We start from the raw sequence: 12,233 nt of genomic DNA on the forward strand, positions 1-12,233 counted from the left end.
ATGTTACTGTGTGCCCTGTGCACAGACTGCTATGCAGCCTATAGTATTCAAGTGATCACGGACCCAAAGCACCTCACCCCCCACCACTTACGGACCGCTCATATGGTTCCACATATATCTCTTTAAATTGATGATGTCAATAAATTTTGTTTATGTTATAGCTCAGCTTTAACTTGACGGATTGAGATGAAACAGACAGTACAGGTATTTCTAGGAGTTTCCACTACAAAATTATGCAGAAAAATGAGTTCAGTAGTTTTTGCGCTAACTTGGAACAGACAGACACAATATTTGTATTATGTTAGTACAGATGAAACATTAAAGATTTATTTAAATATTTAAGGTGAGTTAAGGGTCGGTGGGGAAGGGGAACAAAATAATCAGTTTGGGCCAGAGATAAGGGGGAGCTGAAGGGCATAGATCCACTAGGCTGGGTTCTGCGAGTGAGGGTTATAATTGGAATTATATAATATCATAACAAGGGTCATCCTAGAAGAGGATCAAGATTACCGGTTAATGAAAGGTTGGTTGCAATTGGATTTGGGTGAGTTCCTCAAGACACTAGTGATGTATTCCATTTGGTACACATGCCAGACGGTCGGGATGCCGATACTTACTTTACTGGCCGGAATCCTGACCGCTGGGATATCGAAGGTAAGTTGCTGGGTTGGGGGGAGGGTTATGTTTAGGGTGCGGGGAGGGGGGAAGGTTAGCATACCGACCAACAAGAGTCTCTATGCTAACCCTGTCGGGATGCCGGTGTCTGGATTCTGACCGCCGGGATCCCGAGTGCTGGCATCCCGTACCAAACCCACCAGATGTGGGTCTATACCATTGTTAGGAATGGAGAATGATGCATTTCCAGGGCACCGCTATCTGACATGTGACAAACTAATGTGTCTGATAATTTTCTGGGAGTGTTTAGGAAAGCCTGAGGTGGGCATGGGGGCAGGTCAAAATGTATTTGCAAGGGTGCATTACATTAAGACATGATGAGGTGGTGAGGGGATTTAAAATAAAGTTGTCTTCTCTGTACTAATTTGTATACTTACAAAGTAATCTTTGACTTTGCTGCATTAAACAAGGCTGTGGAATCGGAGACAATATTGGTTGGAGACGGTAGAAATTTTCTGATTCCAGCTTCAAAATAAAACCTTATAGTATTATGAAGTGATTGCAATAATGCAAGTACAGGCATCTATGACTCATCGCTTACTAGGCATACCTTCAGATCAGTCTCTGTGTGAGCTGTCACACTGACCAAGCAGACATTTGTTCATTTCCCTATATCGGGCATCACTATAGGATGTACTGTTCATACTGCAACAAGTAGGAATCATATATTAAATAGAACAGAGGGCCTGATTCAGAGCCGGACGCTCTGACAAGAGCGCTCGCTCTGAATCAGGGCCCTCCAACCTAAAATTGGAGCGGCTTCCTGGCCGCTCCCATAGCTGTGGGTGGCCACCCACAGCTTATGCGAGCGGCCAAAAAGATGGCCGCGATGGTCAAGACCATCGGGCTTGCGACAAGACCCTGCGGTAGGGTCTCGCTGCCGCAAGCCCAGGGGTGCTTTTGGCTCTATCAGAGCCAAAAGCACTCCCACTGACATCACTAGTGATGTCAGTGGGGCCGGCCCCAGACGGTAGGCGTTCCCATGGGAACGCCTTAGTCTGGGCAGCAACGCCCTTTGGTGGGCGTGCTGTCACTCACCATCGACAGCACGCCCCCTTTGGTGCGAGACCCATAGTGACGGTGTGGCCGTCGCTATGCGGGTCTCGCGCATGCACACGACGGAGCTCCCTCCGTCGTGCGCATGCGCACTAGGGCACCATCGACCCGCTTGCGAGTGCTCAGCGCTCGCGAGCGGGTCTGAATCAGGCCCAGAGTGCTCTCTGATATTATAGACTGTATTGATCCGAAAATCAGCTGTCCCCGCGTTTTTTTTTAACACTGCTACTTTGATACCACTGCCAAAACTGTGTGTGTGCGCATGCATAAACTGGATTCACGCATGCATACGAAGAAGCTGGCATCCTGCGAAGGGATCCAGAAGGATTTATTTTCGCAACCCGGAACTCCTTCCAATAGGAAGAAGGGTCCAGGAACCAACGTATTTTATAGCATCCACAACGCTATGTTTATAAATTATCATGTTGTCTGTACGAGTGCTGCGTATCCCTACTTGGGTTGTCTATCTAGTTTATCATAGCTGGTTCCAGCCTCCTATTTTGCAGCTGCTGACATTTAAATTCTAAGAAATACTATACTAAAACATTAATCATATTAAAACCTGTATAATAAATGCGAACAGTGCCGGACTTGAAAGTTTTGTTCTCTGAATTGTCCCTATTTTTTTATTATTACAAATGTTGAATAAATTGCACCTCTTTCTGCATATTAGACTAGATTATCATCATCTGGTCCTACTCTCCAGGTTTAATATTTATTGATGAGAACTAATTAAAATTCTAAAATAACACTGGTCGACAATAGTATTGTTAAATAAATTATTTTGACAGATTTTTATGTATTTTCTGGTGCTGATTCTGAAAATGAGATCAGAATTTGTCCTAAAAGCCCCGTTTTTTTGTAAACCGTCATTTGTTTTTTAAAATTATACATTTTGCTCCAAACAACCTGGTGTATAGGTATTTTTATTTTTTTAAATGTTTTATTTTTGTTTCAAGACTTTCATGATGAGCTAACAATCATGTTAAATGCATTAGCCATTCCCTCTCATTTAGTTATGTCTTAGCAGAAAATAAAGTAGATACAGTGGGATAGTAGGGACAGGAAATACCATGTTATTAAAAAGCAGTGTCATACCTTGAAATAAAAATGTAATTTGTCAGCCTCTTGTGAATCTGGAGAAAGTATACCTTCCTCCACTGCATATAAAACTTGGTTTAATGATGAATTTTAATAAAGCGATGGATCATAATGGCCAAGGCTTCATTTTCCTAAAGAGCAAGTTTCCTACAATGAGTGAAGCAAAAAGAGGGGATATTTGTTAGACCACAAATACAAGTGCTCATGAAGGTTGAAGATTTTGAGGGAAGCTTGAACGAGTCTGAGGCAGCTGCATGGGGATTATTCTAAAAAGATGTAAAAACCTTCCTGGGAAACAAGAAAGCTGAGCACTACAAAGAACTGGCTAGTGAACTTCTTAAAAACCACAGAGCTCTTGGATGCAATATGTCTTGGAGATGTAAGTGACGAACAGGGTGAACACTTCCACCAGGATATATCAACGATGGAAACTCGCTACCAAGGAAAATGGAAGCCAGATATATTTGCAGGTTACTGGTGGACACTAAAAAGGGATGTTCTTCAAGCTAAATACAAGAGACAAAAACAATAAAAGTTAATTTTAGGTGAGTTAACAGCATATGTATTATATTGTGAATATTAAAGGAAAATTTTTATTATTTTTAAAAGCATATTACTCAAAAATCCAGCCCACCCACGTAAATTTGGCAAACACATTTGAAATCCATGCAAAAAATACTATAAGAAGCGCCCTATCAGATCAATTTAACATTTGAAAAGTAACATTTTGTCGACCAGTGTAATCAAATCATGTGTACTCTTCTTTTTTAACTTTATTTAATGGACAGTCGGCAAACAACAAAACAAGACACATTCTAGTAACAAGACTAGGGAATAACACATGTCAAAATAGTTCAGAAGATCAAGAACCCTGTGAAAAGACATTAGATGAGTGGTATAGTGGAAAATGTTGATCTGCTTTTTTTTCTTAATAAAGGCCAATTAGGTGAAATATAAATTAGAATTGTGTGATTAGACCTCTCTCGATGTTGTAAATATGTTCAGCTAGTATGCGTATCCTGAATTTTCTTTTTGTTCTGTACTGTAAAGCTGCATAGACATTCTAAGAAGTAAATTGCTTCATGATATGTTGTCCCTGATTTTGTATTCTTATTTATTTTGGTTTGATATAGTGCTTAGAATTTATTTGGTCTTCTCTCAGTAAATTCAACCAGCCTTTAAAAGTAAAAAAACAAACACAAATATTAAACTTGTCCGCTCATTGTCAGAATTCATTTAAGCTAAACCGAGCAGTATTTTAGGAGTTGACTGGACACATTTTTTTTTATTTAATGAGAAGTTGGATTTTGATGTGTTGAGTAAACCAGCATTGGCTATCACAGCTTCAGTATGGCTGTTTTCTGACATAGAATTGGTGTAAGTGCTATGCCCATGCAATATAAACCTGGGAAGGAATAGCTAAATGACTTACATAGTGCTGATAAAGTGCGTAAGATTTTCACCAAACATTTAGTGCTTATAACCAGCTACTTATGGTATTTTATTTTGTGCTCACTAGTCCTCCCAAATCTTCAGAGATGGAGCACTCACTTGATTACAGTCTACTCTGATCATTGGATAGCTGATCACCCAAGGCCCATACTGTACAATTTGTACCCACTGCATTATTACTACTGTATCTATTTCTGCTTCTGTTCTTTGTTGCAATTGTCTGTGTTCCTTTATGCCAAGCATATGTTCTCATGGTTTGCCATTGTTTTGGTTGAGCAGCAGCAGAATTTGTAGTGTTACCTATGTTCCATAAAGGCGCAAAGCACTTGAAGCCGGCATGTAAACCACTTACATCATCAAATGATATTGTGCTCACTGTATTAGTGTACTCATTTGTGGTGTTTGCTTCTATGTTTCACTTTTGGAAAATGTTCTTTGGGTCACATACATTTGTATAAATGGAATATAGACGATCAATATGTAAGAGGCATGTTTAGATCTTACATTTCTAATCCATAAGTGTTTTGATCTTGTCTATCAGATCCCAAAGGTAAAGAGACAGCGGCCATGAAAGCAGACCTCCTGAGGGCGCGTAATATGAAGAGGTACATCAATCAGCTGACCGTTGCCAAAAAGCAGTGTGAGAAAAGAATTAAACTCCTTGGTGGTCCTGCTTACGACCAGCAAGATGATGGGACCTCAGACGATTCAGATTGTCCACAAAGCCAGAAGGTGCTATTAGACATTCAAGATTTATTACATCATGGTCTAGTTCAGTGTTGGCTAACCTTGACACTCCAGCTGTTATGGAATTACATAACCCAGCATGCACTGCTACAGTTTTGCTATTAGGGCATGCTAAAACTGTGGCAGGGCATGCTGGGATATATAGTTCCACAACAGCTGGAGTGTCGAGGTTAGCCAACACTGGTCTAGTTTATCCAACACGTTATAGACTACGTTTATTATTTTATACTTTGTACTAATACACAGTCCTGTTTTTCTCCTTTTTTTTTTCTTGTTTTTTTAAACTTAAATCTTACTACTTTGCAGCCAAACTTCCCTCCCCTAAACTAGTTACCACTTGTGACCCCCAAAGTACCCTTACAGTTATAGAGGTCCTTATGCCATGCTTCACGTCACAGAACATTTTTGATAATAAGCATTTAACACAAGGTATTTTTTTCTTTTTTTTATGCAAGAACAAATATTACATTCACTTTTATTGGGGTAACATATTATGTTGAGCATTTCCGATGATGATAGGATTATTTTCTACATCAGGGTCCATAGGGTATCCACAGGATACCTTGGGGTATAGGTGATGACGTCAGGCATCGGGCACCATAGAGTTAAAGTATTCAGCCTCCCAGGATGCACTAGGGTCCCCCTCCTATACCCCGCCCCCGAGCCAAGGCATCTGTTTCGTTTGGTGCCCGGCCGGAGTCGGATACACCTGTTAGAGGGGGGCTAAGAAGAGCCCCTGAAGTTTTTCTACAATGCAGCTGTGGCTGCACATCTGGAAGTACAGCATGGGCAGTCAGTTCGGACGTTCATGCTGTCTTCCCTACACCCCCGCCGGTACCAGAACGCCGGTACCGATCCAGGGGATGCTGGTAAGCATCTGGGGTCACAGCTAGCGGTGACCCCAGATGTTTGGGACCATGGCCGGATCTAAGGGGGACAGCAAGGTAAGCAGCGGGGTCCCGCGGTTGGGACCCTGCTGAACATGGTCCAGTCCCCAGGCAGGGGGCTCCCTGGGGACTGGCTGCAGCATGGAGCCAGGTACTAACCTGCGCTTCCACTACCCCCCTGGGACAGCGGACCACGGCAGAGCGGTAGCACTGCGGTGTCCCAGAGGTTAAATGCATGCCAGGGGAGCGCGCCTTCCCTGTCCCACAGCCGGCGCCTCCTCCGCTGCACACAGCCCCCTCTGCACACGCCGACTGGCCCTGTGGCAGCGCTCCTCCCCCAGGCCGGCCGCCTCTATGCTCCTCGGTGGCCATCTTTACCAGCGCATGGTGAACGCTGCTGGAAGCTTGGAAGCGGTGGCATCGCGGTCTGGGTCCCCCCGGCATACCTCGGTTTGGTTCAGGTCTGTGTATGCAGCGCTGTGTCCTACCAGGCTCTGTGTCTGCGTAGTTGATTATCAGCGCTGATAGTGCAGGAATTGATTTTCTTTGCATTGTATGTGACTTCTGCTAGCGCTGCTGCCTGTACTTTAATTTTCTTCTGTCAGCCATTTCAACTGTCCCTGTTCTTTTCTGCTAAAGCCCTTGCGGTGTGGTGATTGCAGGGTGGTCTCACACTATACTAACAAGTATCAGTGAGAGGGGTCACATATTTACCATTATGTCTGAGAGTGACTTTCCTCTCCAGCTTCTGTTTACTACGTGCAAGGTACCAATAGCGGAGGGGGAGGGTAGCGCGGAGGGGCTATGTCGGCAGTGTTATTTATTGGCACGGCCAATTACTGTCACTGCACCGGTACAGGAGCCGCCCTGGGCCTGTTTCGCCAAAGCATTTACAAGCCTGGTGGGCCAGTTAGCTCCGCAGCCTGCGTTCTCTCAGATGGGATTGTCCCAGCAGTCAGTGGTGTCGTCACCCATGCAGGGTTTCCCGAGACAATTGATGGTACCCCACAGTCTCCCTATTTCTCCTCCCCAGGTCTCTCAGGAGCCTGCGTGGGTTAATTCGCTGACAAGTTCTGTACAGCACTTGTCGGACGTTTTACAAGGGGAGTCTGTGTTGCGGCCACATAAGCGGCCGGTGGCGTCTTTGTCCGCTCCTTATGAGGATGACGACGTGGCGTCTGATGATGGGGAGATTCTGGATCTTTCGAACCAGGAACCTCTCCGTCCTAAAGAGTCGGACGCTAGGTCCAAGATATATATTCCTGGACTCATTCGGGCAGTCCGCACAGCTTTAGTGATTGAGGACGAAGCTCCTCCGGTGTCCAAATCTAATATGCCTTTTTTAAGGATATTAAGGGTGACGCCACAGTGTTTACTCTTTCGGGTCAGTTAGTGGACCATTTAGAGGAGGCGTGGAAACAGCCTGGCAAACGATATCAGCCGCAGAGACGCTTGGCGGTGGCTTATCCGTTTGCGGATAATTATTTTTCTAAGTGGGAATCCCCTCCACAGATGGATTCTCATGTGACACGCCTAGTCCGTAGTGCCACATTGCCCATGCCCTCCATGTCTTCCCTGAAGGATGCTACGGACCGTAAGGTGGAGATCTGCCTAAAGTCCGTTTATTCCCTTGCGGGGGGGACAGCTAGGCCGGCTATGGCCATTTGTTGGGTAGCCAGAGCCATGGAGTGCTGGGCTGATACTTTGGAGGCGTCTTTCGATTCCGACTGTTCGGCTGAGCAGACCGTGTTGATAGGCAATCTCCGGGACTCGGCCACTTATATCAATGAGGCGGCTTTGGATATCAGTACCCTGGCGTCTCGGATTTCTTCGGCAGCTGTAGCTGCTCGTCGCACCTTATGGTTGCGATCTTGGAAGGCGGACGCTGATTCCAAAAAAGGCTTGGAAGCTTTGCCTTTTAATGGAGAGGTCCTGTTTGGTCCGGACCTGGACAAAATTGTAGCCATGCTGGCGGCAGCCAAATCTGCATGTCTCCCGTCTGCTGCAGTTCCTTCCAGTTCCGGTACGTCGTCCTTTCGGCCTTATAGGGCCCAGGGTAGGCCTAAAGCACAGTCCTTTCCTCGACAGGCTGGCCCCCCAAAAATCGGCCAAGCCTCGGAAGCAGGCCTGGAGTACCAGACGTCCGGCCCCTAAGCCAGATGACAAGCCTGCGGCCTGATGGTCCGGGCCTCCCTTTGGGGGATCCCAGAGTGGGAGGCCGCCTGCTGCAGTTCGCCCAGTGTTGGTCGGTTACCACGCAGACACTTGGGTTCTCGAGGTGGTTTCTCACGGGTACGCCCTCTCCTTTCGGCACAGGCCCCCGTCTCGGTTCTTCACCACGGGTCTTCCATCAGACCGGAACAAAGCCTTGGCACTGCGGAAGGTTTTGCACACTATGCTCCAGGCTGGAGTTATAGTGCCTGTTCCATTCTCCCAGAAGGGCCAGGGTTTCTATTCCAATCTGTTTTTGGTGCAGAAACCCAATGGGTCGTTTCGTCCGATCCTCAACCTCAAAGCACTCAACAAGTCTTTGCGGGAGCCGAGGTTTCGGATGGAGACCCTGCGGTCCATCATTCTGGCGCTGGAACCTGGGGATTACATGGTGTCGTTGGACATACAGGACGCTTACCTGCATGTCCCTATTCTTTTACGCCATCAACAGTTCCTCAGGTTTGCAATCCGCAGCGACCACTTTCAGTTCCGGGCGTTACCTTTTGGGCTGGCAACAGCACCACGGGTATTCACCAAGGTGATGGCGGTCATGGCGGCCTCTCTGCGGCTGCAGGGAGTCCGCATGTTACCGTACTTGGACGACCTTCTGTTGGTGGCAGGATCTCCAGAGCTCCTTCTCCGCCACTTGGACCTGACCATTGCGGTACTGCAACGGCACGGCTGGTTGATAAACTGGCAGAAGTCTCAGAGGATTCTGCACCTCGGAGCCTTATTGGGCTCCGGACAGCAAAGGATCTTCGTCACGGGGGCAAAGATCTCTGCCTTGCAGTTGAGGGTGCGCAGTTGTCCTCAAAATCGCCTTGTGTCTCTGCACTCGGCGATGAGGTTACTGGGCTCCATGGTGTCAGTATTCGACATCTTGGAATATGCCCAGTTTCACTCCAGACCTCTGCAGCAATTGATCCTGCCTCAGAGTCTAAAATCCCATTTTATGGTGCTTACTCCGGAGGTTCGCCTGTCTCTAGCCTGGTGGTTGCAGACGACCCATCTCAACAAGGGTCGTCCGTTCTGGGTGGCGAATTGGGTCCTGTTGACAACGGACGCCAGTCTTCGGGGCTGGGGAGCAGTCACGGGTCCACACTTGTTCCAGGGCAGGTGGACTCGATTGGAAGCTTCCAATAAACATCTTGGAGCTCAGCGCAGTTTTCAATGCTCTCCAGCAGGCACATCGGTTTCTCCAAGGTCACCCAGTGCAGGTCCAGTCGGACAACGCTACCACTGGGGCCTACATAAATCGGCAAGGAAGAACCTGAAGTCGGGCGGCTCTCGTAGAGGTGTCCCGAATCCTGGTTTGGGCAGAGCGCAATCTCCCGGCCATATCAGCAGTATTCATCCCTGGAGTTCTAAACTGGGAGGCAGACTTTCTCAGTCGCCAGGACGTTCACCCGGGGGAATGGTCTCTGCACCAGGACGTCTTTCAACTTCTGGTAGACAGGTGGGGTCTTCCAGAGATCGACCTCATGGCATCACGGCACAGCAACAAGTTGCCGGTGTACGGGTCTCGCACAAGAGACGAAAAGGCGTCTCTGGTGGATGCTCTATCTGTCCAGTGGACGTTCCGGTTTGCTTATCTGTTTCCTCCGTTTTCCCTTCTTCCACGGGTAATCTGGAAATTCAAACAGGAAGGAGGGACGCTCCTGTTGAAAGCTCCCACGTGGCCCCGGAGGCACTGGTTCTCAGACCTCCAGGGACTGTCTGTGGACATTCCTCTGCGGTTGCCGTTACTACCGGACCTCCTGTCACAGGGTCCTTGTCTTCACCCGGACCTGACTCGGCTGTCTTTGACGGCGTGGCTGTTGAGACGGCCATGTTAAGGTCCAGGGGGTTTTCCAGCTCTGTAGTGCAAACAATGCTAAGGGCTCGGAAACCATCCTCTGCAAGGATATACCATCGAGTGTGGCATACGTTCTTCCAGTGGTGTCGACCGCGAGGTTATGCCCATCGGGAGTTCCGTCTGTCTAGAGTGTTAGCCTTCCTGCAGGCGGGACTGGTACATGGGCTTCGCCTTGCGTCTCTGAAGGTGCAGGTGTCTGCCCTGTCAGTCTGGTTCCATCGTCTGATTGCTGCAATCCCTGATGTGCGCACCTTTATGCAAGGTGTTCTCAGAAATCGGCCACCTTTTGTTCCACCGGTGGCGCCTTGGGATTTAGCTGTGGTCCTGAGGGCTCTCCAGGGACCGCCTTTTGAACCACTGGGCTCAGTGGACCTCAAATGGCTGACAGCTAAGACAATTTTCCTTCTGGCCATTGCTTCGGCCAGACGTGTTTCTGACTTAGGGGCTCTCTCCTGTAGACCCCCTTTTCTGATTTTTCATAGGAAGAGGGCGGTGCTGCGCACTCGTCCTGGTTTCCTTCCTAAAGTTGTTTCCAGCTTTCACATCAACGAGGAAATCGTTGTGCTGGCTTTTAACTCACCCGATCTTTCAGTGGGTGAGGCCACTTTGGATGTTGTGCGGGCCTTAAGGATCTATGTTGACCGCACTTCTTCGTTTAGGAAGTCGGACGCCTTGTTTGTCCTCTATGGCTTCCGTAAAAAGGGTTGGCCTGCTTCAAAACAAACTTTGGCGGCCTGGATTCGTATGGCCATTCAGAAGCTTATCTTCATGAAGGCCTTCCGGTTCCTTCCTCTGTAAGGGCTCATTCCACTATGTCTGTGTGTCCTTCGTGGGCTGCTCGACGTGGTGCCTCTGCAATCCAGATCTGCAAGGCTACCACATGGTCCTCGGTCCATAACTTTGTGAGGTATTACGCGTTTGACACCTTTGCCTCTCAGGATGCTTCCTTCGGGCGGCGGATTCTCCTTTCAGCACAGGAGCGTCCCCACCCTTAAAGGATACTGCTTTGGGACATCCCCAAGGTATTCTGTGGATACCCTATGGACCCTGATGTACAAAATGAGAGATATGGTAAGAACTTACCCTTGTTATCTCTATTTCTACGAAGTCCATAGGGTTCCACAGGACTCCCGCCCTGTCGCACCTGTGCTGCAGATGGGCTTTGCTCTGGTCACCGGTTTTTCCGTCTCCCTCTGGTGAGAATGTGATTCTTGTGTGTGTCCAGATCTTTTTTCTCTCTCTTCCTTCTCCTCCTCCGGCCAATGGCTTGGTACGTAACTGAGATGCCTTGGTTCGGGGGCGGGGTATAGGAGGGGGACCCTAGTGCATCCTGGGAGGCTGAACGCTTAACTCTATGGTGCCCGATGCCTGACGTCATCACCTATACCCCAAGGTATCCTGTGGAACCCTATGGACTTCGTAGAAATAGAGATAACAAAGGTAAGTTCTTACCATATCTCATATTATTATAACAAATATAACAAATGCTAAGTAAAAAAACCCAGAACAAGTGAAGGAAAACAAAGAATTTGAAAAAATAAAATAAAATGTGGATTTTTTTTTAAATGCAGCACAGTAGATATAACTTACAAAGCACAAAAAAGTCTGTTATGCGGTATAAAATCATCTTTGTTTCCAATGTGTGTCTGCATTGGGCTTGTGTGCCTATATATCCTCCAATTATAAAGGTCTTCAGAGGAGCAGATGTTTTACCAGGCTGAGGGGAGGAATTGTAGGGGAATTCCTTGCTGTGTGGTCAGCGTAAGGCAATTTTCACTCCTCAATGTACAGGGATGGATGTATGGATGTCTTACATCTACACACTCTTATTATATTGAACTATGACTCAAGTGCAAGGTACCGTAAGTTCAAATAAATATATAACGTGTATGTACACAGTATGACCAATTCCACCCAAAATGCATTGCTACAATACACAAGTAAACTTTCCTGCAGCCCTCAGTGAAGTCGATCGTTTTTGGTACTTCGCTCGGGAACATCTGGGAAAAATGTAAGTGTACATAGTTATTTTTTCAACTGCATGTTATTGTGTTGTGAGATGATAGTCTGCACACAGTGTACCCTGGGGAATAAAGCCTATTACAGCTGCAGTCATTATTTTCTGTCTGGTGGGAAAATGCACTTTTTGTAGCTGCACAAAATAATGTTGATAGATAGAGCAGATAGTGGTGTAATTCTGTACAGGACAGTAACTACTTTGTCACAAATAGGTCGTACAACCCACAAAT

General features: G+C 47.0%; 1 protein-coding gene across 1 annotated transcript in view; it reads left to right on the forward strand.

Moving 5' to 3' along the window:
* The window catches only part of SNX25 (sorting nexin 25), a 268,761-nt gene that overhangs the window by 149,820 nt on the left and 106,708 nt on the right, over positions 1 to 12,233 (forward strand). The window contains exon 7 of the mRNA XM_088447009.1: positions 4,826 to 5,016. Within this exon, the coding sequence (XP_088303135.1) occupies positions 4,826 to 5,016 (191 nt within the window). The remainder of the gene's footprint in view (positions 1 to 4,825; positions 5,017 to 12,233) is intronic.

Source organism: Taudactylus pleione, unplaced genomic scaffold (genome assembly GCF_031769625.1).
Source record: "Taudactylus pleione unplaced genomic scaffold, aTauple2 ptg000408l, whole genome shotgun sequence".
NCBI classification, from domain to species: Eukaryota; Metazoa; Chordata; class Amphibia; order Anura; family Myobatrachidae; genus Taudactylus; species Taudactylus pleione.